This window comes from Coregonus lavaretus, assembly GCF_964263955.1.
Source record: "Coregonus lavaretus genome assembly, chromosome: 1".
In the NCBI taxonomy this organism is placed as follows: Eukaryota; Metazoa; Chordata; class Actinopteri; order Salmoniformes; family Salmonidae; genus Coregonus; species Coregonus lavaretus.
In genome coordinates this window covers 38,631,251-38,659,226 of record NC_139988.1, presented here as the reverse complement: position 1 = coordinate 38,659,226, position 27,976 = coordinate 38,631,251, and the positions used below count along the sequence as shown (strand labels likewise).

The 27,976-nt window shown below is 46.0% G+C and overlaps 1 protein-coding gene across 3 annotated transcripts; it reads left to right on the top strand.

The window, feature by feature from the left end:
• Positions 1-75: 75 nt before the first annotated feature.
• Positions 76-27,976, top strand: LOC311129237 (alpha-actinin-2-like; the record flags this gene model as incomplete). 3 transcript variants are annotated; one of them, XM_084161535.1, is made up of 21 exons in its annotated part: positions 76-207; positions 2,917-3,031; positions 3,118-3,237; positions 3,383-3,469; positions 10,804-10,891; positions 12,128-12,203; positions 19,917-19,998; positions 20,567-20,652; positions 21,105-21,197; positions 21,442-21,672; positions 21,846-21,993; positions 22,235-22,385; positions 24,183-24,291; positions 24,992-25,132; positions 25,264-25,446; positions 25,572-25,706; positions 25,796-25,975; positions 26,164-26,310; positions 27,204-27,269; positions 27,473-27,631; positions 27,818-27,976. In XM_084161535.1, 21 exons carry the CDS (start codon positions 76-78, stop codon positions 27,974-27,976), a joined length of 2,688 nt encoding a protein of 895 aa, XP_084017661.1. The 3 variants fall into 3 exon arrangements, with proteins under 3 accessions (XP_084017661.1, XP_084017660.1, XP_084017659.1); XM_084161534.1 differs by lacking the exon at positions 12,128-12,203 and adding an exon at positions 11,228-11,306; XM_084161533.1 differs by lacking the exon at positions 12,128-12,203 and adding an exon at positions 11,228-11,306 and having other exon boundaries at positions 21,846-22,016; positions 22,258-22,385.

The following is a 27,976-nucleotide window of genomic DNA, read 5'->3' as shown; positions in this document are numbered from 1 at the left end:
CAGAGTGAAAACACATAGGGATATTGGAAGACAAAAACACAGTGAATTTGGGGGAATACAAATACTTAGGACGCAATGATGACCCAAATAGAGACGACGGTGCATTATGATAATGGTTTCGGAGATGAGGAGGACTACATGATACAGGAGGATGAGTGGGACAGGGACATGTTGCTGGACCCTGCCTGGGAAAAACAGCAAAGAAAGGTAAGTCGAGAGAAGATGACGACATGCACATAACCAATTCAACAAATTAACTTTACGCACTGCAGTACTCCACGCACCGGATTTGGAGACAGTACACTCTTTTTTTTTTTCCATTTCCAATTTTTTAAATTAATTAAATATTGAGTTATTCACGTTGAGCTCAGACTTCTAAGCGCTCTCTGGTTCCTGGTATTAGGTTCAGCCGGAGCCAGGGATCTGTCTTGGCTCCAGTTGACGGGAATATTGACCGACAGATGCGATGGGTACCAGCTAACAATAGCTCAATGAGCAGCACTCGAAACTGTTGCCATTCCACTGATACGCGAGGAATGTGAACTGTCAACAGATGCTTCTTAACACATTATGATGTGCTTGGGATTAGAATGAATGCTATATCTAATTTTAACCTCGAGACCAAAAGGCATTATAGTGGGTTAATCCAGTGTCCTTGGTGTGGAATCTTTTTGTTTATAGAGACCACAAATACTGTACCAATCATCTGAATATAGGCCCCCAACTCAGGAGCCTATCTGTCAACTGGTCTAAAACAGAATGAGGTTACAGTATGTCTTCCTTCAGAAATGCTCAAACTTTATTGTCATGGAAGAGGATGAAATGTGTCTCAACTATCTTGGTTTAACAAGGCAAAACAAATATTTATTTTGTGGGTATTTTAGGTACATGCTAATTAAGACGTATAGGCCTACCGAGGGCCTTCTGCATGGTATATGCATGGCATAGGTGGATAGCAGTGTTGACCACGTGGGATTTGTTTTCAGTTTTCAGTACCTTCTCTGACATCTTAAGTAAGGCTCTATATTAGCTTTCCCTCCACTTTAATCCTATTACCCAGTAAGAGCCACCGGGGAAGACATTGCTGCCCTCAAATGAGACCTGCTGGCAACCTGAACTGTCCTTACCTTTGTAAACTAACATGTCAATTAGGCTACCATGTTCTAGCACAGGCTAGGTGTGCCACCTGACTCTACCAGGTGCCACCTGATTCAGCCGGGTTTGGTGAACAGAGGCAAATTAGACATGATTCTTGGAACCAAGAGTGAAAATAATGAATAAACAGCCTTCAACCAGTTAATGTGTTTGAACAACTCCTTCAATGACAGGGTTGGTCCCTATTGGACATGATTCATGAATATATTTAGCTCTGATCATTAGGGCTGTTGGAGGGAGGAAGGGGTTTGGCGGGGTAGGATCTTGAGGACCAGCCATGTTTAATGAGGGGGCAGCAGTTCAATGTCACATACACTTTGGTCTGTTTTGTCATGCTGCGTCTTTTGTTCCAAAGCCTCTATTATTCCTAATTTAGACAGGCATTCCACCGGGCAGCCTCTCCAGGAGGGTGGCGTTAACCCACAGCCCTCTGGGGGACCAAGCTGTGTACTATAAGAACTTAAGGTTCTTAAGGGCCAGAAGATCACTCCCCTAGTCATGCTGTGTGGACTGGAATGGCTTGAAAACACAACATGTCACTGAAGCATATAAAACATTCCCTGTGTTTACGCACAGTACAGTCAACACTGTGTAGATGAAAGCTGGTGGCAAATTGACAGATCACATTCCTGGTTAATGTAAGGAGTCTAATTGAGGCTGATCCAGTAAGGCATTTTGAGAAGGGATGTTCAATGTATCCCATTCAATATACTGTAGATCACTCCCAGTTTGTGACACATCCAAGAATTGACACATTTGGGTTTTTCAATTAAGGCCCATAGCCCCCACCCGTTTTAGCCTTTGCCCTTTCGGTATTCACATACCGTATCTGGAACGACTGGATAGATAGTGAAAGCAATATGGCGATAGCTCCACTTATCATTTTTGATTATCAGACACTTGTTAACATTTTGGTAAAAGTGTGGCTTTTTTCTTTTCAAAGAGAAACACGTGAGAGAAGAATACACTGTATGCATGTGACATTTTCCTCTAATCTTGATATTCAGTTAAAATGTTTTCTTTGTGTCTTTTATCACTAGGGCCACCAGAGCAGGCTAAATTTAACTCCTTATATCATCAGGAATGTGAGCTGGGGTCTTCTCAAAGCCTTCATCTATACAGTGTTGATCGCCTGTGGGCTCTGTTTGCTATTGTGAGATAGAGTGACTTAATATAAACATAGCAGAAGAGAGTTGTAATATTGAAGTCATGCATAAGGATACAGTAGAAAGCATAAACATTATCGGAGCACAAATTATTTTATCCTTTACAATAGGCAGTAGGTTGGATGGAGGGAAGGTGTAATTTGAAACCAAGGGGTTTGCTGACCCTCAACAAGTAGGTTAATCTCAATATGTGGCACTTGCCATAGGGACCACAGTCATCACAATTTATGGCCTCTGGCTAAGTCATGCTAAGCTGTTATCTTATAGTATGTTACTACCAGGCTATACACTTACAGTAGCTACCTTCATAAAGTATAGATGGCAAACTTTCAACTGGGAAGGGTATATGAGCCTTCCAATTGGAAAAGTTAATGTAAAATAAACTGTAAAGTTTTAAAACATTGTGGAACATTCTACCCTTGATGAATAAGACCCTTGATGGAAAACTCACTCAAGGTTATCTGATTAGCTCACAGAAAGTCTCTACAATCAATGCTCAACCTCATCCTAATTTGAGGTCACCGCATCAAAGTTATGTGACATTTACATTGTACTATTTGTATTTTCCTCCCCAAAACATCATTTTATTTTGTAGACCTTCACAGCTTGGTGTAACTCCCACCTGAGGAAAGCAGAAACACAGATTGAGAACATTGAGGACGACTTTAGGAATGGCCTCAAACTCATGCTTCTCTTGGAAGTAATTTCAGGTATTGTTTGTTGAATATATAGTTGATAGTTGAATACATTGATTGGTAGTCACAGAGAGTTTAATGCTGTTTGCTCCTTCCCTCAGGTGAGAGGTTACCCAAGCCTGACAGAGGGAAGATGCGTTTTCACAAAATTGCCAATGTCAACAAAGCCCTAGACTTCATCACCAGCAAAGGAGTGAAACTTGTCTCTATTGGAGCTGAAGGTGATCTTTTATTCGGCCCGTACTTCCCCTGTTGGCAGCTCAGTATCTCTTGATTAATTTGATTAATCCATTATCTAATTCACTGAAGCAGTTCTTACTCTAATTATGTGTTGGATCTGATGGTAGTGGGATGTTTTCTCCTCAGAAATTGTGGATGGTAACGTTAAGATGACTCTGGGAATGATATGGACCATCATCCTCCGCTTTGCTATCCAGGACATCTCTGTAGAAGGTAATATACAGTGCCTTGCAAAATTATTCATCCCCCTTGGCATTTTTCCTATTTTTTTTGCATTACAACCTGTAATTAAAATGGATTTTTATTTGGATTTCATGTAATGGACATACACAAAATAGTCCAAATTGGTGAAGTGAAATGAAAAAAAGTACTTGTTTCAAAAAATTCTAAAACATAAATAACGGAAAAGTGGTGCGTGCATATGTATTCACCCCCTTTGCTATGAAACCCCTAAATAAGATCTGGTGCAACCAATTACCTTCAGAAGTCACATAATTAGTTAAATAAAGTCCACCTGTGTGCAATCTAAGTGTCACATGATCTGTCACATGATCTCAGTATATATACACCTGTTCTGAAAGGCCCCAGAGTCTGCAACACCAATCAAGGAGCACCACCAAGCAAGCGGCACCATGAAGACCAAGGAGCTCTCCAAACAGGTCAGGGACAAAATTGTGGAGAAGTACAGATCAGGGTTGGGTTATAAAAAAATATCAGAAACTTTGAACATCCCACGGAGCACCATTCAATCCATTATAAAAAAAATGGAAAGGATATGGCACCACAACAAACCTGCCAAGAGAGGGCCGCCCACCAAAACTCACGGACCAGGCAAGCAGGGCATTAATCAGAGAGGCAACAAAGAGACCAAAGATAACCCTGAAGGAGCTGCAAAGCTCCACAGCGGAGAATGGACTATCTGTCCATAGGACCACTTTAAGCCGTACACTCCACAGAGCTGGGCTTTATGGAAGAGTGGCCAGAAAAAAGCCATTGCTTAAAGAAAAAAATAAGCAAACATGTTTGGTGTTCGCCAAAAGGCATGTGGGAGACTCCCCAAACATATGGAAGAAGGTACTCTGGTCAGTTGAGACTATAATTGAGCTTTTTGGCCATCAAGGAAAATGCTATGTCTGGTGCAAACCCAACACCTCTCATCACCCCGAGAACACCATCCCCACAGTGAAGCATGGTGGTGGCAGCGTCATGCTGTGGGGATGTTTCTCATCGGCAGGGACTGGGAAACTGGCCAGAATTGAAGGAATGATGGATGGCGCTAAATACAGGGAAATTCTTGAGGGAAACCTGTTTCAGTCTTCCAGAGATTTGAGACTGGTACGGAGGTTCACCTTCCAGCAGGACAATGACCCTAATCATACTGCTAAAGCAACACTCGAGTGGTTTAAGGGGAAACATTTAAATGTCTTGGAATGGCCTAGTCAAAGCCCAGACCTCAATGCAATTGAGAATCTGTGGTATGACTTAAAGATTGCTGTACACCAGCGGAAGCCATCCAACTTGAAGGAGCTGGAGCAGATCACCACCTCAAGCTGAACCTCGGCAAGACGGAGCTGCTCTTCCTCCCGGGGAAGGACTGCCCGTTCCATGATCTCGCCATCACGGTTGACAACTCCATTGTGTCCTCCTCCCAGAGTGCAAAGAGCCTTGGCGTGACCCTGGACAACACCCTGTCGTTCTCCGCTAACATCAAGGCGGTGACCCGATCATGTAGGTTCATGCTCTACAACATTCGCAGAGTACGACCCTGCCTTACACAGGAAGCGGCACAGGTCCTAATCCAGGCACTTGTCATCTCCCGTCTGGATTACTGCAACTCGCTGTTGGCTGGGCTCCCTGCCTGTGCCATTAAACCCCTACAACTCATCCAGAACCCCGCAGCCCGTCTGGTGTTCAACCTTCCCAAGTTCTCTCACGTCACCCCGCACCTCCGCACACTCCACTGGCTTCCAGTTGAAGCTCGCATCTGCTACAAGACCATGGTGCTTGCCTACGGAGCTGTGAGGGGAACGGCACCTCCGTACCTTCAGGCTCTGATCAGTCCCTACACCCAAACGAGGGCATTGCGTTCATCCACCTCTGGCCTGCTGGCCCCCCTACCTCTGCGGAAGCACAGTTCCCGCTCAGCCCATTCAAAACTGTTCACTGCTCTGGCACCCCAATGGTGGAACAAGCTCCCTCACGACGCCAGGACAGCGGAGTCACTCACCAACTTCCGGAGATACTTGAAACCCCACCTCTTTAAGGAATACATGGGATAGAATAAAGTAATCCTTCTACCCCCCCTTACCCCCCCCCAATTTTTTTTTTTTATATATATATATATATATATATATATATATATATATATATATATATATATATATATATATATATATATATATATACAGTGGGGAGAACAAGTATTTGATACACTGCCGAATTTGCAGGTTTTCCTACTTACAAAGCATATAGAGGTCTGTAATTTTTATCATAGGTACACTTCAACTTTGAGAGACGGAATCTAAAACAAAAATACAGAAAATCACATTGTATGATTTTTAAGTAATTAATTTGCATTTTATTGCATGACATAAGTATTTGATACATCAGAAAAGCAGAACTTAATATTTGGTACAGAAACCTTTGTTTGCAATTACAGAGATCATACGTTTCCTGTAGGTCTTGACCAGGTTTGCACACACTGCAGCAGGGATTTTGGCCCACTCCTCCATACAGACCTTCTCCAGATCCTTCAGGTTTCGGGGCTGTGGCTGGGCAATACGGGCTTTCAGCTCCCTCCAAAGATTATCTATTGGGTTCAGGTCTGGAGACTGGCTAGGCCACTCCAGGACCTTGAGATGCTTCTTACGGAGCCACTCCTTAGTTGCCCTGGCTGTGTGTTTCGGGTCGTTGTCATGCTGGAAGACCCAGCCACGACCCATCTTCAATGCTCTTACTGAGGGAAGGAGGTTGTTGGCCAAGATCTCGCGATACATGGCCCCATCCATCCTCCCCTCAATACGGTGCAGTCATCCTGTCCCCTTTGCAGAAAAGCATCCCCAAAGAATGATGTTTCCACCTCCATGCTTCACGGTTGGGATGGTGTAGTTGGGGTTGTACTCATCCTTCTTCTTCCTCCAAACACGGCGAGTGGAGTTTAGACCAAAAAGCTCTAATTTTGTCTCATCAGACCACATGACCTTCTCCCATTCCTCCTCTGGATCATCCATATGGTCATTGGCAAACTTCAGACGGGCCTGGACATGCGCTGGCTTGAGCAGGGGGACCTTGCATGCGCTGCAGGATTTTAATCCATGACGGCGTAGTGTGTTACTAATGTTTTTTTTTGTGACTGTGGTCCAAGCTGTCTTCAGGTCATTGACCAGGTCCTGCCGTGTAGTTCTGGGCTAATCCCTGTCACGATCGTCTTGCAAAGATGCGGGCCAAGGCGCAGCGTGAGATGCGTACATATTTTATTTAGTACACCACAGCGAACAAAACAACAAACGATACGTGAAGTCCTACGGTACAAACACAAACCAAAAGGAACAAGAAACCACACCAAACGAATGCCTTACGGCTACCTAAGTATGGCTCCCAATCAGAGACAACGAGCTTCAGCCGTCTCTGATTGGGAGCCACCCTGGCCAACATAGAAATACAAAAACTAGAAACTCACACCCTGGCTCAACATACGAGAGTCCCCAGAGCCAGGGCGTGACAGTACCCCCCCCCCCCCAAAGGCACGGACTCCGACCGCGCCAACCAAACACAACAGGGGAGGGACCGGGTGGGCACTCCGCCTCGGCGGCGGATCCGGCTCCGGGCATGACCCCCACTCCCTCTCTAACCCCCCAAAGCGCCCCTGGTCCGGTCTGGCCCTGCTGGCCGGAGCTGGACTGAATACTGGTGGAGTGGATTGCTCTAGCTCCGGAGTGGAGCAGCTGACCGGTGCCGGACCAGACACCGGTGGAACAGGCACGGGCTGTACCGGACTGACAACGCGCACCACAGGCTTGGTGCGGGGAGCAGGGACAGGCCGGACCGGGCTGACGACGCGCACCATTGGCTTGGTGCGGGGAGCAGGGACGGGCCGAACCGGGCTGACGAAGCGCACCACTGGCTTGGTGCGGGGAGCAGGAACAGGCCGGACAGGGCTGACGACGCGCACCATTGGCTTGGTGCGGGGAGCAGGAACAGGCCGGGCCGGGCTGGCGACGCGCACCATTGGCTTGGTGCGGGGAGCAGGAACAGGCCGGGCCGGGCTGGCGACGCGCACCATAGGCTTGGTGCGGGGAGCAGGAACAGGCCGGGCCGGGCTGGCGACGCGCACCATTGGCTTGGTGCGGGTAGGAGGAGCAGGCCGGGCCGGGCTGGCGACGCGCACCATAGGCTTGGTGCGGGGAGCAGGAACAGGCCGGACCGAGCTGGTGACGCGCATCACAGGCTCGGTGCGAGGGACAGGAACAAGCCGGACCGGGCTGGGAACACACACCACTGGCCCTACGCGGGGATCAGGAACGGGCCGGACCGGACTGGCAACACACCCCAGTACCTCTCGCCGTGCCTCAACACTCTCCTTCCCCCTGGTGACCAGTGGCCCCCGTAACCTGGCGGCCTCCTCTGCTAACCGCTCTATTGCGGCCTCCCGCTGCCTCGTCGTCCACGGCGTGAGCCCCCCCCTAAAAATTTTCTGGCCATCTCTCTCCCCCGTGGACCCGGCCTCCATGGCTCTCGCCAGACTCTCGCTCATCTGCTCCCACGTCCAACCACTCTCCTCATCACGCTGCTTGACCCAGTCGTGGTGGTTTCTTCTGTCACGATCGTCTTGCAAAGATGCGGGCCAAGGCGCAGCATGAGATGCGTACATATTTTATTTAGTACACCACAGCGAACAAAACAACAAACGGTACGTGAAGTCCTACGGTACAAACACAAACCAAAAGGAACAAGAAACCACACCAAACGAATGCCTTACGGCTACCTAAGTATGGCTCCCAATCAGAGACAACGAGCTTCAGCCGTCTCTGATTGGGAGCCACCCTGGCCAACATAGAAATACAAAAACTAGAAACTCACACCCTGGCTCAACATACGAGAGTCCCCAGAGCCAGGGCGTGACAATCCCTCACCTTCCTCATGATCATTGATGCCCCACGAGGTGAGATCTTGCATGGAGCCCCAGACCGAGGGTGATTGACCGTCATCTTGAACTTCATCCATTTTCTAATAATTGCGCCAACAGTTGTTGCCTTCTCACCAAGCTGCTTGCCTATTGTCCTGTAGCCCATCCCAGCCTTGTGCAGGTCTACAATTTTATCTCTGATGTCCTTACACAGCTCTCTGGTCTTGGCCATTGTGGAGAGGTTGGAGTCTGTTTGATTGAGTGTGTGGATAGGTGTCTTTTATACAGGTAACGAGTTCAAACAATTGCAGGAAATACAGGTAATGAGTGGAAGGCTTCTTAAAGAAAAATTAACAGGTCTGTGAGAGCCGGAATTCTTACTGGTTGGTAGGTGATCAAATACTTATGTCATGCAATAAATTGCAAATTAATTACTTAAAAATCATACAATGTGATTTTCTGGATTTTTGTTTTAGATTCCGTCTCTCAAAGTTGAAGTGTACCTATGATAAAAATTACAGACCTCTACATGCTTTGTAAGTAGGACAACCTGCAAAATCGGCAGTGTATCAAATACTTGTTCTCCCCACTGTATATATATACAGTGAGGGAAAAAAAGTATTTGATCCCCTGCTGATTTTGTACGTTTGCCCACTGACAAAGAATTGATCAGTTTATCATTTTAATGGTAGGTTTATTTGAACAGTGAGAGACAGAATAACAAAAAAAAAATCCAGAAAAACGCACGTCTAAAATGTTATAAATTGATTTGCATTTTAATGAGGGAAATAAGTATTTGACCCCCTCTCAATCAGAAAGATTTCTGGCTCCCATGTGTCTTTTATACAGGTAACGAGCTGAGATTAGGAGCACACTCTTAAAGGGAGTTTTGTTACCTGTATAAAAGACACCTGTCCACAGAAGCAATCAATCAATCAGATTCCAAACTCTCCACCATGGCCAAGACCAAAGAGCTCTCCAAGGATGTCAGGGACAAGATTGTAGACCTACACAAGGCTGGAATGGGCTACAAGACCATCGCCAAGCAGCTTGGTGAGAAGGTGACAACAGTTGGTGCGATTATTCGCAAATGGAAGAAACACAAAATAACTGTCAATCTCCCTTGGCCTGGGGCTACATGCAAGATCTCACCTCGTGGAGTTGCAATGATCATGAGAACGGTGAGGAATCAGCCCAGAACTACATGGGAGGATCTAGTCAATGATCTCAAGGCGGCTGGGACCATAGTCACCAAGAAAACAATTGGTAACACACTACGCCGTGAAGGACTGAAATCCTGCAGCGCCCGCAAGGTCCCCCTGCTCAAGAAAGCATTTATACAGGCCCGTCTGAAGTTTGCCAATGAACATCAGAATGATTCAGAGGAGAACTGGTGAACGTGTTGTGGTCAGATGAGACCAAAATCGAGCTCTTTGGCATTAACTCAACTCGCCGTGTTTGGAGGAGGAGGAATGCTGCCTATGACCCCAAGAACACCATCGCCACCGTCTAACATGGAGGTGGAAACATTATGCTTTGGGGTTGTTTTTCTGCTAAGGGGACAGGACAAATTCACTGCATCAAAGGGACGATGGACCGTCAAATCTTGGGTGAGAACCTCCTTCCCTCAGCCAGGGCATTGAAAATGGGTAGTGGATGGGTATTCCAGCATGACAATGACCCAAAACACACGGCCAAGGCAACAAAGGAGTGGCTCAAGAAGAAGCACATTAAGGTCCTGGAGTGGCCTAACCAATCTCCAGACCTTAATCCCATAGAAAATCTGTGGAGGGAGCTGAAGGTTCGAGTTGCCAAACGTCAGCCTCAAAACCTTAATGACTTGGAGAAGATCTGCAAAGAGGAATGGAACAAAATCCCTCCTGAGATGTGTGCAAACCTGGTGGCCAACTATAAGAAACTTCTGACCTCTGTGATTGCCAACAAGGGTTTTGCCACCAAGTACTAAGTCGTGTTTTGCAGAGGGGTCAGATACTTATTTTTCCTCATTAAAATGCAAATCAATTTATAACATTTTTGACATGCGTGTTTCTGGATTTTTTTGTTGTTATTCTGTCTCTCACTGTTCAAATAAACCTACCATTAAAATTATAGACTGATCATTTCTTTGTCAGTGGGCAAACTTACAAAATCAGCAGGGGATCAAATACTTTTTTCCCTCACTGTATATATATTGTAAAGTGGTTGTCCCACTGGCTATCATAAGGTGAATGCACCAATTTGTAAGTCGCTCTGGATAAGAGCGTCTGCTAAATGACGAAAATGTAAATGTAAATGATTCCCAGTGTTTTTATACTGCAGCTACCTTCTTGGCCAGATTATCTGTACTGACTTCCTGGTTTAATTAAATAGAGATCTCACTGGGGAATATTGCTGTTGAACAAATATTTCTCTCTCCTTTCAGAAACTTCTGCAAAGGAAGGCCTTCTCTTATGGTGCCAGAGAAAGACTGCCCCATACAGAAATGTCAATGTCCAGAACTTCCACATTAGGTGAGAAGACTTTTGAGGCTTTGCCTAACCCTCTAGAGTCTAAGCCCTGTGTAAACTGGGGGAGGTGTTCTACTAAGCTATATGGAATTGTTTTAAGAAGGTAATACCAAGGATAATTTTGCTATTTGATTTTGAATGTTAAAACTCGAAGTTGAACTAATATGTATTTTTCAATTGTATTATATTCTGTGCTAATGTGTTAGTACTAAGTAATAAGAGAGGCAAAGCCTGCACACACTATAGCTCTCTAGGACCAGTGTTGGTGACCTCTGTTTTACTCAGTTATCATGCCAATCTGACCTCTGACCTGGTTCTCTCTGCTGCCTGCTGGTGAAGCTGGAAGGACGGACTGGCCTTCTGTGCCCTGATTCACAGACACAGACCTGACCTCATCGACTATGCTAAGCTCAACAAGGTCTCTCGTGTGTCCCAAACACTAACCATGATGGTGTCAAGTGCCTCCCACATACTAACAGAGAAGGGTTCCCTATGTCCAGAATATTAACTCCAGTCTTTTCACACAGCATGGATTAAAAGAAAGTTATGATGTGGATGGATTGACTTGAGAAGTAGAAATAAGAGAGTGCTTCATTATGTTTAACTCAGGGGTTCTCAAACATTTTGGGGCCGGGGACACCTTTTTTATTAGCAAATTTGTCAGGGACTCCCTCATAATCAGAACACAACTCGAGTGCATTAAAAATGGCCTACAAGGACTTTTACAGTACATGGCTGGACAAAGCTAGTCTCAAAATAACATTTAAAAGGCCGCCTCTTGGCATTGGAGAGAAAATGTTGCAGTTTTCAAAACAATTTCCTGCAATTCTACACATTTTGCCATGAGGCAGAGAGAAAACTGCAATTTTAAAGCTTAAATTACAGTACATTTATGTTGGTGTAGTACTGTGAATACCAATATCCCTGTGAGCCTCCCAGGTCCATGTTGCCCAGGGTTAAGAACATACATTGGAGATCAACAATATTACATTTAATTGTATTGTATTACACACTTTCAACTTATTCCACGGATCCCTTGACCCAAAAAAATGAAATGTAAAAAAAAATATATACAGTACATATATTGTATTTTGAGATCTGGCCGCTGACCCCCTGTAGTACCTCCATGCACCCCACTTTGAGAACCCCTGATTTAACTCACGCAATCGCTCCCTTACTGATTTCTGCATTCACTGTCTTACTGACATGCTCACCTGACTGACCCACCATTGTATAAAGCTGGAAGGATGGGTTAGCCTTCTGTGCCCTGATACACAAACACAGGCCAGATCTAATCAACTATCAAAATTTGAAGGTATCGTATGTGTAGGTACAGCAGTGAAATCTCATAAAAGTAGACTTTGTTGTGTGTAGAATTTGTGTGCTATGTGTAGTAGTAGGCTATCCTAGACGTATCGTTTGTCTGGTACACTCTAGGGTTGGGCGGTACCAGATTTTCACATCATCATATCATCCTTCTCTCATCCCAGGATTTACGGTATTACCGCCTTAGTACACAAGGGGGCACTAAAAACAAACAAAAATAAATTAATACAAACTATTACCAGAATGCTAACAAATTAGCGCAAGTACTAGCGAATTTCCATAGATGCTACTAGCTAAATATGCTAACAAGCTCAAACTAAATAAAAACAATTTGCAAGGACAGGCAATCCAACTCATCAAGTTATACATACAGTGCATTCGTAAAGTATTCAGACCGCTTGACTTTTTCCGCATACGTTTATTTTATTATTTTTTATTATTTTTTTATACTGGCCCCCCGTGGGAAACGAACCCACATCCCTGCCGGCCAAACCCTCCCCTACCTTGGACGACGCTGGACCAATTGTGCGCCGCCCATGGGTCTCCCGGTTGCGGCAGAGCCTGGACTCAAATCAGGATCTCTAGTGGCACAGCTAGCAATGCCATGCAGTGCCTTAGACAACTGCGCCACTCGGGAATCTACACACAATACCCCATAATGACAAAGAAAAAAACGTTTTTTATACATTTTTGCAAATGTCTTAACAATAAAACACGAAAATGCCTTATTTACATAAGTATTCAGACCCTTTGCTATGAGACCTGAAATTGAGCTCAGGTGCATCCTGTTTCCATTGATAAGCCTTGAGATGTTTCTACAACTTGATTAGAGTCAACCTGCATCCACATCACTGAGAACCTGACATGGTACCTCAACATCACAACTCTGGTCAAGAAGGCGTAACAGCACCTCTACTTCCTCAGGTGGCTGAAGAAATGTGGCATGTCCCCCCGGACGCTCTCCAATTTCTATCATTGCACCATTGAGCGCATCCTGACTGGCTGCATCACAGCCTGGTATGGAATCTGCTCCGCTCTCAACTGCAAAGCCCTTCAGCAGGTGGTGAAGAAGGTCTAGTCCATCACTGGGGCCAGGCTCCCACCCATACAGTACATTTAGTCCAAGCAGTGCCTGAGGAAGGCTCGCAACATCATCAAGGACCACACACAACCCAGCCACGGACTGTTCTCCTTTACCGTCTGGCAAACGGAATTAAAGCATTGGGTCTCGGACAACCAGGCTCAGAGACAGCTTTTACCCGCAAGCCATCAGACTGCTGAACACCTAAACCGGGACCGACCACCTCCACACCAATAGTCTCCTTGCACTGACTCTTCGCACCTTAGCACACATGCACTCACTCACACATTCACTCACACACACTTCTACACATGCCACCTTTGGTCTCTTGGCCCTTCCACTCCTACAGGAGGGCAGCTCCCACTAAGCCCAGTCCAAGCTCTTCTCTGTCCTGGCACCCCAATGGTGGAACCAGCATCCCCCTGATGATAGGACAGCAGAGTCCCTGCCCATCTTCCGAAAGCACCTGAAACCCTACCTCTTCAAAGAGTATATTAAATAATCCCTCTCCTCACTTCAGCTTTTTCCAAATACAGTTGAAGTCGGAAGTTTACATACACTTAGGTTGGAGTCATTAAAACCAGTTTTTTAACCACTCCACACATTTCTTGTTAACAAACTATAGTTTTGGCAAGTCGGTTAGGACATCTACTTTGTGCATGACACAAGTAATTTTTCCAACAATTGTTTACAGACAGATTATTTCACTTATAATTGTCACGCCCTGGCTCTAGGGACTCTTTTATGTTGAGCCAGGGTGTGTAGAGTCTATGTGTTGTGCTCTTTGTTTTACATTCTAGGTCTTGTATTTCTATGTTGGCCAGAGTGGTTCCCAATCAGAGGCAACGAGTGTCAGCTGTTGCTGGTTGTCTCTGATTGGGAACCATATTTAAACAGTCTGTTTTCCCTCAGTGTTTGTGGGATCTTGTTCCGTGTTACTAGTAGGTTTTGTTTGAGCTAAGGACGTCACGTTATCGTTTTGTTGTTTTTGTTCGTGTTATCCTTCAGATTTAATAAATATGTTTGCATTCAACGCTGCGCATTGGTCCTCTGTTCCCGACGATCGTGACAGAAGATCCCACCAAAACTGGACCAAGCAGCGTGTCCAGGAGCCATCGCCAGGGGAATCGCTAGCAGATCTCCGTGGCAACCTCGACTGGGTCAAGCCTAGTGAAGAGCAGAGAGGGTGGACTTGGGAACAGTGGAGGAAGAGTCTCGACTGGGTCAAGCCAAATGAGGAGCAGAATGGCTGGAGTTGGAAGCAGAAGAGCGAGAGTTGGGCGAGAACTATAGAGGCCTGGCCCACGGGGAAGAGAGACCCCCAGAAAATTTTTAGGGGGGGGCTCACGCCGTGGACGACGGGGCAGCAGGAGGCCGCGAGGGAGCGGTCTAGCGGGTGTACAGAGGAGGCCGCCAGGTTAAGGGGGCCACTGGTCACAGAGGAGAGGGAAAGTGTGGAGGCACGGCGAGAGGTACTGGGGTGTGTTACCAGTCCGGTCCGGCCCGTTCCTGATCCCTGCATAGGGCCAGTGGTGTGTGTCCCCAGTACGGTCCGGCCCATTCCTGATCCCTGCATAGGGCCAGTGGTGTGTGTCCCCAGTACGGTCCGGCCTGTTCCTGTTCCTCGCATCGAGCTTGTGGTGCGTGTCGTCAGCCCGGCCCGGCCTGTTCCTGCTCCCCGCACCGAGCCTATGGTGCGCGACGCCAACCCGGCCCGGCCTGTTCCTGCTCCCCGCACCAAGCCTATGGTGCGCGTCCCCAGCCCGGCCCGGCCTGTTCCTGCTCCCCGCACCAAGCCTATGGTGCGCGTCGCCAGCCCGGTTCGGCCTGTTCCTGCTCCCCGCACCGAGCCTATGGTGCGCGTCGCCAGCCCGGCCCGGCCTGTTCCTGCTCCCCGCACCGAGCCTATGGTGCGCGTCGCCAGCCCGGTCCGGTCTGTTCCTGCTCCCCGCACCAAGTCAGTTGTGCGCGTCGCCAGCCCAGCCCGGTCCATTCCTGCTTTCCGCACCAAGTCAGTGGTGCGCTTCGTCAGCCCGGCTCGGTCGGTTCCTGCTCCCCACACCAAGCCAGTGGTGTGCGTTGTCAGTCCGGCACGGCCCGTGCCTGCTCCACCGGTGCCTGGTCCGGTACCGGTCAGCTGCTCCACGTCGGAGCTAGAGCAATCCGCTCCACCAGTGTTCAGTCCAGCTCCGGCCAGCAGGGCCAGACCGGACCAGGGGTACTGTGGGGGGTTAGAGAGGGAGTGGGGATCATGCCCAGAGCCGGATCCGCCGCCAAGGCGGAGTGCCCACCCGGTCCCTCCCCTGTGGTGTTCTGTTGGCGCGGTCGGAGTCCGCACCTTTGGGGGGGAGGGTACTGTCACGCCCTGGCTCTAGGGACTCTTTTATGTTGAGCCAGGGTGTGTAGAGTCTATGTGTTGTGCTCTTTGTTTTACATTCTAGGTCTTGTATTTCTATGTTGGCCAGAGTGGTTCCCAATCAGAGGCAACGAGTGTCAGCTGTTGCTGGTTGTCTCTGATTGGGAACCATATTTAAACAGTCTGTTTTCCCTCAGTGTTTGTGGGATCTTGTTCCGTGTTACTAGTAGGTTTTGTTTGAGCTAAGGACGTCACGTTATCGTTTTGTTGTTTTTGTTCGTGTTATCCTTCAGATTTAATAAATATGTTTGCATTCAACGCTGCGCATTGGTCCTCTGTTCCCGACGATCGTGACAATAATTCACTGTAACACAATTCCAGTGGGTCAGAAGTTTACATACACTAAGTTGACTGTGCCTTTAAACAGCTTGGAAAATTCCAGAAAATGATGTCATGGCTTTAGAAGCTTCTGATAGGCTAATTGACATAATTTGAGTCAATTGGAGGTATACTTGTGGATGTATTTCAAGGCCTACCTTCAAACTCAGTGCCTCTTTGCTTGACATCTTGGGAAAATCCTTGGGAGCAATTTCCAAAAACCTGAAAGTACCACGTTCATCTGTACAAACAATAGTAAGTAAGTATAAACACCATGGGACCACGCAGCCGTCATAACGCTCAGGAAGGAGACACGTTCTGTCTCCTAGAGATTAATGTACTTTGGTGTGAAAAGTGCAAATCAATCCCAGAACAACAGCAAAGAACCTTGTGAAGATGCTGGAGGAAACAGGTACAAAAGTATCTATATCCACAGTAAAATGAGTCCTATATCGACATAACCTGAAAGGCCGCTCAGCAAAGAAGAAGCCACTGCTCCAAAACTGCCATAAAAAAGCCATACTATGATTTGCAACTGCACATGGGGACAAAGACTGTACTTTTTTGAGAAATGTCCTCTGGTCTGATGAAACAAAAATATAACTATTTGGTAATAATGACCATCGTTATGTTTGGAGGAAAAAGGGGGTAGCTTGTAAGCCGAAGAACACCATCCCAACCGTGAAGCACGGGGGTGGCAGCATCATGCTGTGGGGGTGCTTTGCTGCAGGAGGGACTGGTGCACTTCACAAAATAGATGGCATCATGAGGAAGGAAAATTATGTGGATATATTGAAGCAACATCTCAAGACATCAGTCAGGAAGTTAAAGCTTGGTTGCAAATGGGTCTTCCAAATGGACAATGACCCCAAGCATACTTCCAAAGTTGTGGCAAAATGGCTTAAGGACAACAAAGTAAAGGTATTGGAGTGGCCATCACAAAGCTCTGACCTCAATCCTATAGAAAATTTGTGGGCAGAACTGAAAAAGCTTGTGCGAGCAAGGAGGCCTACAAACCTGACTCAGTTACACGAGCTCTGTCAGGAGGAATGGGCCAAAATTCACCCAACTTATTGTGGGAAGCTTGTGGAAGGCTACCCAAAACGTTTGACCCAAGTTAAACAATTTAACGGCAATGCTACCAAATATTAATTGAGTGTATGTAAACTTCTGACCCACTGGGAATGTGATGAAAGAAATAAAAGCTTAAATAAATAATTCTCTCTACTATTATTCTGACATTTCACGTTCTTAAAATAAAATGGTGATCCTAACTGACCTAAGACAGGGAATTTTTTTAGGATTAAATGTCAGGAATTGTGAAAAAATTTAGTTTAAATGTAATTGGCTAAGGCTTTTGTAAACTTCCAACTTCAACTGTACCCTGGTATATGGTATATAAGGTATAGCTTCCAAGCCTAGTACACTCTCAGAAAAAAAGTACAGAATTGTACTTAAAGGGGTACAAACACTTGTCACTGCAGTGGTACCCTGTAAGGTAGGTCTATTGTAGTGTTAGTTATAGGTACATAATTGTACCCTTGCAGTTTGTACCTTAAAATAGCCAATAGTGCACCTTTAGGGGACAAGATAGTACAGTGCCTTGCAAAAGTATTCATCCTCATTGGCATTTTTCCTATTTTGTTGCATTACAACCTGTAATTTAAATGGATTTTTATTTGGATATCATGTAATGGACATACACAAAATAGTCAAAATTGGTGTAGTGAAATGAAAAAAATAACTTATTTCAAAACATTCTAAAAAATAAATAACGGAAAAGTGGTGCGTGCATATGTATTCACCCCCTTTGCTATAAAGCACCTAAATAAATTCTGGCGCAACCAATTACCTTTTGAAGTCACATAATTAGTTAAATAAAATCCCCCTGTGTGCAATCTAAGTGTCACATAATCTGTCACATGATCTCAGTATATATACACCTGTTCTGAAAGGCCATAGAGTCTGCAACACCACTAAGCAAGGGGCACCACCAAGCAAGCGGCACCATGAAGAGCAAGGAGCTCTCCAAACAGGTCAGGGACAAAGTTGTGGAGAAGTACAGATCAGGGTTGGGTTATGAAAAAATATCAGAAACTTTGAACATCCCATGGAGCACCATTAAATCCATTATTAAAAAATGGAAAGAATATGGCACCACAACAAACCTGCCAAGAGAGGGCCGCCCACCAAAACTCACGGACCAGGCAAGGAGGGCATTAATCAGAGAGGCAACAAAGAGACCAAAGATAACCCTGAAGGAGCTGCAAAGCTCCACAGCGGAGATTGGAGTATCTGTCCATAGGACCATTTTAAGCCGTACACTCCACAGAGCTGGGCTTTACGGAAGAGTGGCCAGAAAAAAGCCATTGCTTGAAGAAAAAAATAAGCAAACATATGGAAGAAGGTACTCTGGTCAGATGAGACTAAAATTGAGCTGTTTGGCCATCAAGGAAAATGCTATGTCTGGCGCAAACCCAACACCTCTCATCACCCCGAGAACACCATCCCCACAGTGAAGCATGGTGGTGGCAGCATCATGCTGTGGGGATGTTTTTCATTGGCAGGGACTGGAAAACTGGTCAGAATTGAAGGAATGATGGATGGCGCTAAATACAGGGAAATTCTTGAGGGAAACCTGTTTCAGTCTTCCAGAGATTTGAGACTGGGACGGAGGTTCACCTTCCAGCAGGACAATGACCCTAAGCATACTGCTAAAGCAACACTCGAGTGGTTTAAGGGGAAACATTTAAATGTCTTGGAATGGCCTAGTGAAAGCCCAGACCTCAATCCAATTGAGAACCTGTGGTATGACTTAAATATTGCTGTACACCAGCGGAACCCCTCCATCTTGAAGGAGCTGGAGCAGTTTTGCCTTGAAGAAATGACTGTGAATAGATGAAGAAAATCTCTTTATAGGGCAATCAATCTATCCATTGTTTTTTGGGAATAGACAGGAAAATTGAAGCCCTGGGCGGCAGGTAGCTTAGTGGTTAAGAGTGTTGTGCCAGTAACCAAAAGGTCGCTTGTTCTAATCCCCGAGCCGACTAGGTGAAAAATCTGTCGATGTGCCCTTGAGCAAGGCACTTAACCCTAATTGCTCCTGTAAGTCGCTCTGGATAAGAGCGTCTGCTAAATGACAAAAAAAAACAAAAAAAAACAATTGATAGATCTGGGAAACCCAAACCATTCAGAATGTTGTTTAATTCAGAAAAGGTTTTAGTAGAGGTGTCCCCCCTCTCCCTCATACATATGCACGTGGACACACACACACACCTGCACACACACACAAATACACATCTCTATATGCCCCCCCCCCCCCCCCCCCCCCCCCCCCCCCCCCCCCCCCCCAAACACTCCCATGCATGCATTGGGCCCAGACAGGCCCTGTCAGCTGTCGTGTCTGTCTCCAGGTGAGTGGGCTCAGTAAGCCCTGAGTGTTAGCTTGCTGAAATGTCTCCATGTGGGGAACAGACCCATAGGTATCGGCCGGCCCTGGATCTCTGCAGCTGCCACTGTCCTGTAACAGGCTTTCCCCCTCAGCCAGCGTCAGTGGAACAGATTTAGGACAATACCAGCAGCATGAGCACTCTAATCCCACTAAACACACTGACTCACCCTACTCCATTAGTGAGGAGACCCTTACTGACTGTCTGTCACCTGTTTGGTTAATCACTGGGTGCAGGACAGTTTGTAATCTGGTTTCAAATACTTTACATTTGCACGTTTTCTCGTATTAAAAGTAAATGAAAAGATTACTCTTTCTTAGTTTTAAAAAGTGTAATGGTGCTAAGGTGGTGTACAGTAGTTGAAATACAGTTATACGCTAACTGCTATGCAACAAAATAATTGGAAAGTATGTTTCTATAATACTGATTATTTTCAAGGATGATCCTATGGGGAACCTGAACCTGGCCTTTGAAATAGCAGAGAAGCACCTGGATATTCCCAAGATGCTGGACGCAGAAGGTAATGTCTTCTAAGGAAAATCAAGTTTAGAAAATTGGCATTAGCTATAGGCATCTTGTTCTGCTCATTATGAAAACATAAACCATCTTATTTGGTACTGTAATGGTGGGAGTCAGACTATAGGCTTTGTTGCAGAATTGTCTGGAGGAGATTGCCAGGAGGATTGTCTGTATTTGTATGCACATTGTAATGATAAAGTCCTATGTGCCTGGTGTCCCCACAGATTTGATAAGTGCAGCAAGGCCAGATGACAGGACTGTTATGACCTATATGTCCAGTTTGTATCACACATTTGCAGTGGTACAGAAGGTGAGGGCACATTGATGCGTTAGTCCTAGTGTCAATGTGACCTGGTCAAGTTTTAGGTCCTTGTTTAGACCCCTTGGCCATAGACCACCCCAAATTCCCTCCAGGATAGCCCTGGGCTAAGACGTTCAGGTGTGGAGTTTCTATCTGTGGTCCTTCTCTTCTGTCAGTGCTCTTGTGTTTCCTGTCCCCACCTTCAGTGTCTTCCTCCTTCTCTACTTGTCGTCTGTCACCCTCTTCTGTCCCTCCCTCCACACTGTAGACATCATCAACACTCCCAAGCCTGATGAGAGAGCTATCATGACCTATGTGTCCTGCTTCTATCATGCTTTTGCTGGAGCCGAGCAGGTATACAGCTTGCACCATGAACAATTTGAATCGAGTTTGTGAATGCAATGTGTTATGGGTAAAATACCTCAAAACCATTTGATGATGATTACCATGTGTCAATCATTCCACTTAAAAGAAGCACACGATAATCCAATCATTCAAAGTTTCTAAGGCCTTATTACCCTATCACTACCAAAAACACATATCCTGGTATGTCCTCTTTGCTAGCCTGCAAGTTGTTTGACATCATAATTCTACTAAGTTGGGTAAATTGTGAGTTTGACATTGACATGCATGTTTTTGAAACGATGCACACAGATTGCATTAAAGATATTACTTAAATGGTGTGCGTGTTGGTTGGGTGGGGTGTAATTGTATGAGGAATTGCGTTATATATGCGACAAGAACCAATTCACCTCACCTCTCTTTCCTCCCTGACCTCATCTGTCTTTCCTCCCTCCCCTTGGTAGGCTGAGACGGCAGCCAACAGGATCTGTAAAGTGCTGGGTGTGAACCAGGAGAATGAGAAACTGATGGAGGAGTACGAGAGGCTGGCCAGTGAGGTAAAGCATACTTTTGGATGTATGCTTTCATATTGGTGAACTCTCTTAGGAGACATACTTCTACCCCAATTTGAAAACTCAAAAAGTCCACCGTCTCACATCCCTATACACACAAACTCGCAGGAATGGAATTTCCAAGTATTCAAATCAAATTCAATGTCCAATTCAACTTAATTGAATTGAGAGGAATAACAACACACAAATCCCATAGCTCCACTCCATCACTACCCTCTGTATTTCGTAGCTACTGGAGTGGATCCGCCGGACCACCCCATGGCTGGAGAACAGGGCTGCAGAGAAGACCATGGTTGAGATGCAGAGGAAGCTGGAGGATTTCAGGGACTACCGCCGCATGCACAAGCCCCCCAAGGTGCAGGAGAAGTGCCAGCTGGAGATCAGCTTCAACACCCTGCAGACCAAGCTGCGCATAAGCAACCGGCCCGCCTTTATGCCCTCTGAGGGAAAGATGGTATCTGTAAGTGTTAACACCCAACATTCAATTATAAATCATATAAAACTGATTAAACACAAGCCACCAGTCAAAGTACAGTAGTTATAGATAGCTATGGATATAGGTCATCCAAGGTAAAGACCAAGGCACTCTTTGCTAGTTTTGACCCGTGTCTGTGTGTCTCTATGTGGTTGTAGGACATAAGCAGTGCATGGCAGGGGCTGGAGGGGGCCGAGAAAGGTTATGAGGAGTGGCTTCTGACTGAGATCCGCAGGCTGGAGAGACTGGACCACCTGGCTGAAAAGTTTTGCCAGAAAGCCACCACCCATGAGACCTGGGCTAGTGGTCAGTCTGGGCTATTATTGTCTGTCTGTCTGTGGAGTGTTTACTCATGTCCCTGGTATGTCTAGAGTTTGACCTTTGAATGTAAGTGATTAGCTCCAAATCCTTTGAGAGTTTTCAATGGGAAAATGTCAGAGTAAATCTAAAGCATTTGTTTTGACTAATGGGAGGTTCTCTCTCTCTCTCTCTCTCTCTCTCTCTCTCTCTCTCTCTCTCTCTCTCTCTCTCTCTCTCTCTGACCAAGGTAAAGAGCTGATTCTATCTCAGAAGGACTACGAGACGGCCACCCTGACGGAGGTGCGGGCGTTGCTAAGGAAACACGAGTCGTTTGAGAGTGACCTGGCTGCTCACCAGGACAGGGTGGAGCAGATCGCTGCCATCGCACAGGAGCTCAAGTACGGACCCTTCCTCTAACCCTCACTCCTAACCATCATCCCTACCATGTCCAATTCATAAAATCATGGCTTTGACAAGGAATACAATCTGCATTCTACTTAAAGGAAAACTACACCCAAAAAACATATTTAGGTATTTGTGTCATTAGTCCATTGTTGATATAGTCCCAAATGTTTTGCATGTCAGCAATCAAGTTTTCAAAATATAGATCTATCAAAATACATAAATATGGTATGATGCACTTTACCTACGGCTGGGCAATATGGCCAAAATGTCAAATCACAATATTTGTATAATTTTTGACGGTATGACGGTATTAAATGTTTTTTAATAATACAAGTTCAGTACAGTACAGTACACTCTAACTTAAAATGAAACCACTTTCTGTCAAAATTAGAAACATGTAATATCTGAAAATGTAGCTCGTGGACTATGTTACCCGTATTCATCATGCATGATGGACGCGTCTCCCTGTCACGGATGCCATGGTTGCCCTTAGTTTGAAGATATAATCCGGACACAGGATCTGGGATCTGTGGGACCATCTCTTTAGCTATCAGACTCTAATTCCACTGATTTCAAAACTCGATCCTCCAGAAAGTGGAGAGCAACACGTATGCAGCTCCACTACACAATACATTTAAAAAAAGCAGCGTTAAACTGGATTACCTACACATACTGACCAGCTCAAATAGACAGAAGCATGCTACATGGCAGACCAATCTGAACTCCTCTCTCGGCATGTCCAGCCAACTCATTATCTCAGCAAATCATGGCTAGTGGGAAGGTTGCTGTCTTTTTCTGTGGCTTAACCAACTAGGCTTGTAATTGCACAATTTTATTCGTATTTACAGATGGCATACAAGTTTGTTATTAAGACACATGAAAGTTCACATGTTCCAGAAGGCATTTCTGCCAAAAAATGCATTTTGAAAAAAGAAAAGTTTACGTTCAAATGGCTCTCCTGTGAAATAGTGACCCACGACATACGCCGAGTTTTCTGAAACGAGTCACATTTGTCATCATTTCTACACTGTGCCACGTTTGTTTTGTCTTTGTATGCCTCTATTTCGTTATTTAGTCTCTTTTCCTTTATCAGACTAATTATTCTCCTCTATGAACATGTATTTTCAATGGATTCAATTGCAGTTCTTACTTCAATGGATTAAATTGCAGTCGAACGATTTCCGGGGGTCTCTAATTGACAAGCTTGTGCTCTCGAAGTTGTTGACTTGTTGTGCTAGCAAGTTAGCTAGCAGTTTTCAGCTGTTAACAGTTTCTTACTGGCAATAAAAATGTATGATTGCCATAATTTTTTCAGAGTCATTGCTGAATTATTTAATGTAACAAATCAAACATTAAAATACTGTTAGAGAAGGTACAGTAAAAATCAAAACCCGTCCATGCATCAGTACCAGTATATAGCTAGTAAATCCCGAGTGGCGCAGTGGTCTAAGGCACTGCATCGCAGTGCTAGCTGTGCCACTAGAGATCCTGGTTTGAATCCAGGCTCTGTCGTAGCCGGCCGCGACCGGGAGACCCATGGGGTGGCGCACAATCGTCCAGGGTAGGGGAGGGAAAGGCTGGCAGGGATGTAGCTCAGTTGGTAGAGTATGGCGTTTGCAACGCCAGGGTTGTGGGTTCGATTCCCACGGGGGGCCAGTATGAAAAATAAAACAAATAATGTATGCACTCACTAAATGTAAGTCACTCTGGATAAGAGCGTCTGCTAAATGACGTAAATGTAAACTGCTCAGCCCTAGATTGACCTGTATGTTTCCTGTGGTGTTGTGCAGTGAGCTGGACTATCATGGTGTGGCTGCTGTCAACCAGAGGTGTCAAAGCATCTGTGATCTGTGGGATCAACTTGGTACATTGACCCAGAAGAGGAGAGAGGCTCTGGAGGTGAGTGGAGGGGGTTGAGGTTTGGGACGTGATATGCTATATTCCCAGCTAAACTGGGCTAAACTGCTGTGCCCAGTGAAAAGCAAGCCGGCACAGTACATCTTGGTAGTGTGAAAAGAGAACCAGTTCCATGAATCCAGTTGAGAACTGAGGAGATAAAGCAGTGAATGACGTAACCTTAAGGTGGGGTGGAGTGTTCACAGGACAGCTTAATCCATAATAAAGCTACATCTATATTCTATTGAGATAGCTAGAGATGGGGTCTTGGGAATGAATACACAGCTTATTGAGGAAGGTGGGATTATTGGTTGCCCACTAAGTCTGCTGACAGAGATAAGGGGATGAACTGAAGGCACATTCATGTAGATATGGCTGCCTGTCCAGTATCTGGATGGCAGGATGCCCACAGTCACCTTCCTCTGAGCCCCTCTGATCCTTACTGGGCGATCATGACCTGCAAATGTTTCAAGACCCTTATCCAGGCCTGGGGTTAGGGTGACTGACATGGGCTGCTGTCTGCCCCCTCTCCCTGCCCAAAGGGAGGGGTCTAATGCATGCAGACCATCTTGCCAAACTCAGGGGTCAATTGGGTCACGTCAATGTGATGCATCCTGGGATTAGCAGCCCAAACAGGTGAGGCAATGTTGATGAATTGTCAGTGAGATGAATGACAAAGGTTTTTCTCTCTCCTGTTTTCCAGAGGACAGAGAAGCTGCTGGAAACCATTGATCAGTTGTTCCTGGAGTTTGCCAAGAGATCAGCACCTTTCAACAACTGGATGGAAGGGGCCATGGAGGATCTGCAGGATATGTTTATTGTACACACTATCGATGAGGTCCACGTACGTAATACTCACTGATACCATATCATCATTCTACCGTTGTTACAAATGTTGCGGCTATGTCATTTTGGTACAGTGCCCAAAGTACCTTCTACGTGCACTGCAACCTCTCCTCTCGTTCTCCCCTGCAGAGCCTGATCTCTGCCCACGAGCAGTTCAAGGCCACCCTCCCAGAGGCAGACGGAGAGAGACAGGCCATTCTGGGGATTCACAACGAGGTGCAGAAGATCTCCCAGAGCTACGGCATCAAGGCCAACCTCATCAACCTCTACAGCACCATCACCACAGAGCAGCTCCTCGCCAAGTGGGACAAGGTACAACCTCGGAATTCACATACATACACTTGAGACACACATGCACACATATGCATTCACGCATGCACATACACAGCCAATTTCTGTCAGATTGATGTATGTGTTGTTGTTATGTTGCTGACCAGGTGAAGAAGCTGGTTCCTCAGAGAGAAGGCTCCCTCCAGGAGGAGCTAGCCCGGCAGCATACTAACGAGAGGCTGAGACAGCAGTTTGCTGCCCAGGCTAACCTCATAGGACCCTGGATACAGACAAGGATGGAGGTCAGAGAGTCAGCCATCAGTTTAGTGTCTATGGGTACTTTTAGACCCGGAACAAAAACCTGACTTGCTCATTTGTGTGGTTCTAACAGGAGATTGGCCGCTGCTCCCTGGAGGTGGGCGGTACCCTGGAGGACCAGATGACCCAGTTGAAGCAGTTCGAGCACGTCATCCTCACCTACAAGCCCAACATTGACAAGCTGGAGGGAGACCACCAGCACATCCAGGAGTCCCTGGTGTTTGACAACAAGCATACCAACTACACCATGGAGGTACTGCAGAGCACTACAGAGAGATCGTCTCTACATGCATTCTATGTAGATTAGATGTGGTCATGGGGATAATGATGATGGATGTCATCGAGATCCCAAGGTGCATTGTTGGAATACATTGTTGACAGCTGATAAATCTGTCTGTCTTTGTCTATATCTGTTTGTGTGTTTTATCGTCATGGTAAAAGCACATCCGTGTGGGCTGGGAGCTCCTCCTCACCACCATCGCCCGCACCATCAACGAGATCGAGACCCAGATCCTGACACGCGATGCCAAGGGCATCAGCCAGGAACAGATGCACGAGTTCCGCTCCTCCTTCAACCATTTTGACCGGGTACAGTGCTCTATCCACACTCTGGACTCCCGGTTCTCAGACTCATATAATAATGTTAAGTAGCATAATACCACTGACAAAAAATAATAATTCACCGTCTTGCCTATCTTATTCAGAAGCTGTGTAAGGAAACTGGGGTAATATATTGTTGTTGATACTGTACTAGAACAGTCACTGCTCTGTGGGCTTGGTTGTCTAGACAGTTAAAACATATAATACAAATACAATTGTATGATAGTGTAATGTATAGATCTATAAACAAGTATTTTTTATATTGGTTCCACATTGTTGTAATGCTGCGTGTTATGGACAGTGGACACTTGCATGTGTGTGTGTGTGTGTGTGACATCCGCTCTAACACCTGGTCCCAGGAGAACACAGGCAAACTGCGTCGTGAGGAGTTCAAGACCTGTCTGATCAGCCTGGGTTATGTGGGCAATGACCATCAGGTACTCACCCCTACTGACCTCTAACATTTCATGATCCCTGACTGACTCTCGTTGACGACTTAGGCTTCTTCCATTCCTTCTAGAATAGACCAAACCTGCTGCTACCGCGCATATTTTTCCAGTTCTATCTATATTTTAATAGTGGGCTCTAAATAATACACTACGGCATGGCGATGTTGGTGGCAGCAGCTTTGGTCTGTGATGACAGTTAATTTAGTAACTTCTCATCTCTCTCTCCATGTCTTCTGTTGTTACTGTCTGTGTCACTGTCCATCTGTCTGGTTGTGTGTATGTGTCCATGTTTCTGTGTTAGCTTTGGTCTTCTCCCCTTCCGGATCTCCACTGCTCTACCGTCCACCTCCTCTTGTTGTCCCTCCTCTCTATCCCATCCCCTCCCTGTGTGGTGACCCACTCCCAACCTCCACCCTTGACCTCCGACTACAGAAGAAACATGGGGCGATGGACACTGATGACTTTAGGGCCTGTCTGATCTCCATGGGTTATGATTTGGTAGGGGTCGCAATGTTCTCATGCAGAATTACAGTATGCAAACAATGCATACATACTAATAGCAAGAGGTATTGATAATATTCAATGTGTAATGACGCAACAACGAACAAAGACATCAGTGCTCCTTTCTCTGATCTCTCTCTGATCTCTCTCTCTCTCTCTCTCTCTCTCTCTGTGTGACTGTCTGTGTGACTGTCTGTCAGGGTGAAGTGGAATTTGCCCGCATCATGATGCTGGTTGATCCCAGTGCCACTGGCATGGTGTCTTTTCAATCCTTTATCGATTTTATGACCAGAGAAACCGCTGACATGGACACCGCCGAGCAGGTTGTGGCATCCTTCAGGATCCTGGCAGCCGATAAGGTGTGTGTGTGAGAGAGAGAAAGTGAATGGGAGTGTGACAACTGAGTGGACCATGTCAATCACACAGAAGGGGCAGATTCAGTACAATGTCAACATGCATATTATTCGGTCAGATTATGAATATTTGCTAGAGCGGACTTACCTAAATGAGCCCGTGTTCTCTAAATTTTTCTCCCCCCTCCACAGCCCTACATTCTGGTTGAGGATCTGAGGAGGGAGCTCCCCCCTGATCAGGCAGAGTACTGCATCTTGAGGATGCCCCACTACAGTGGCCCAGGGAAATCTGCAGGGGCGCTAGACTACACCGCCTTCTCCACTGCCCTCTATGGAGAGAGTGACCTCTAA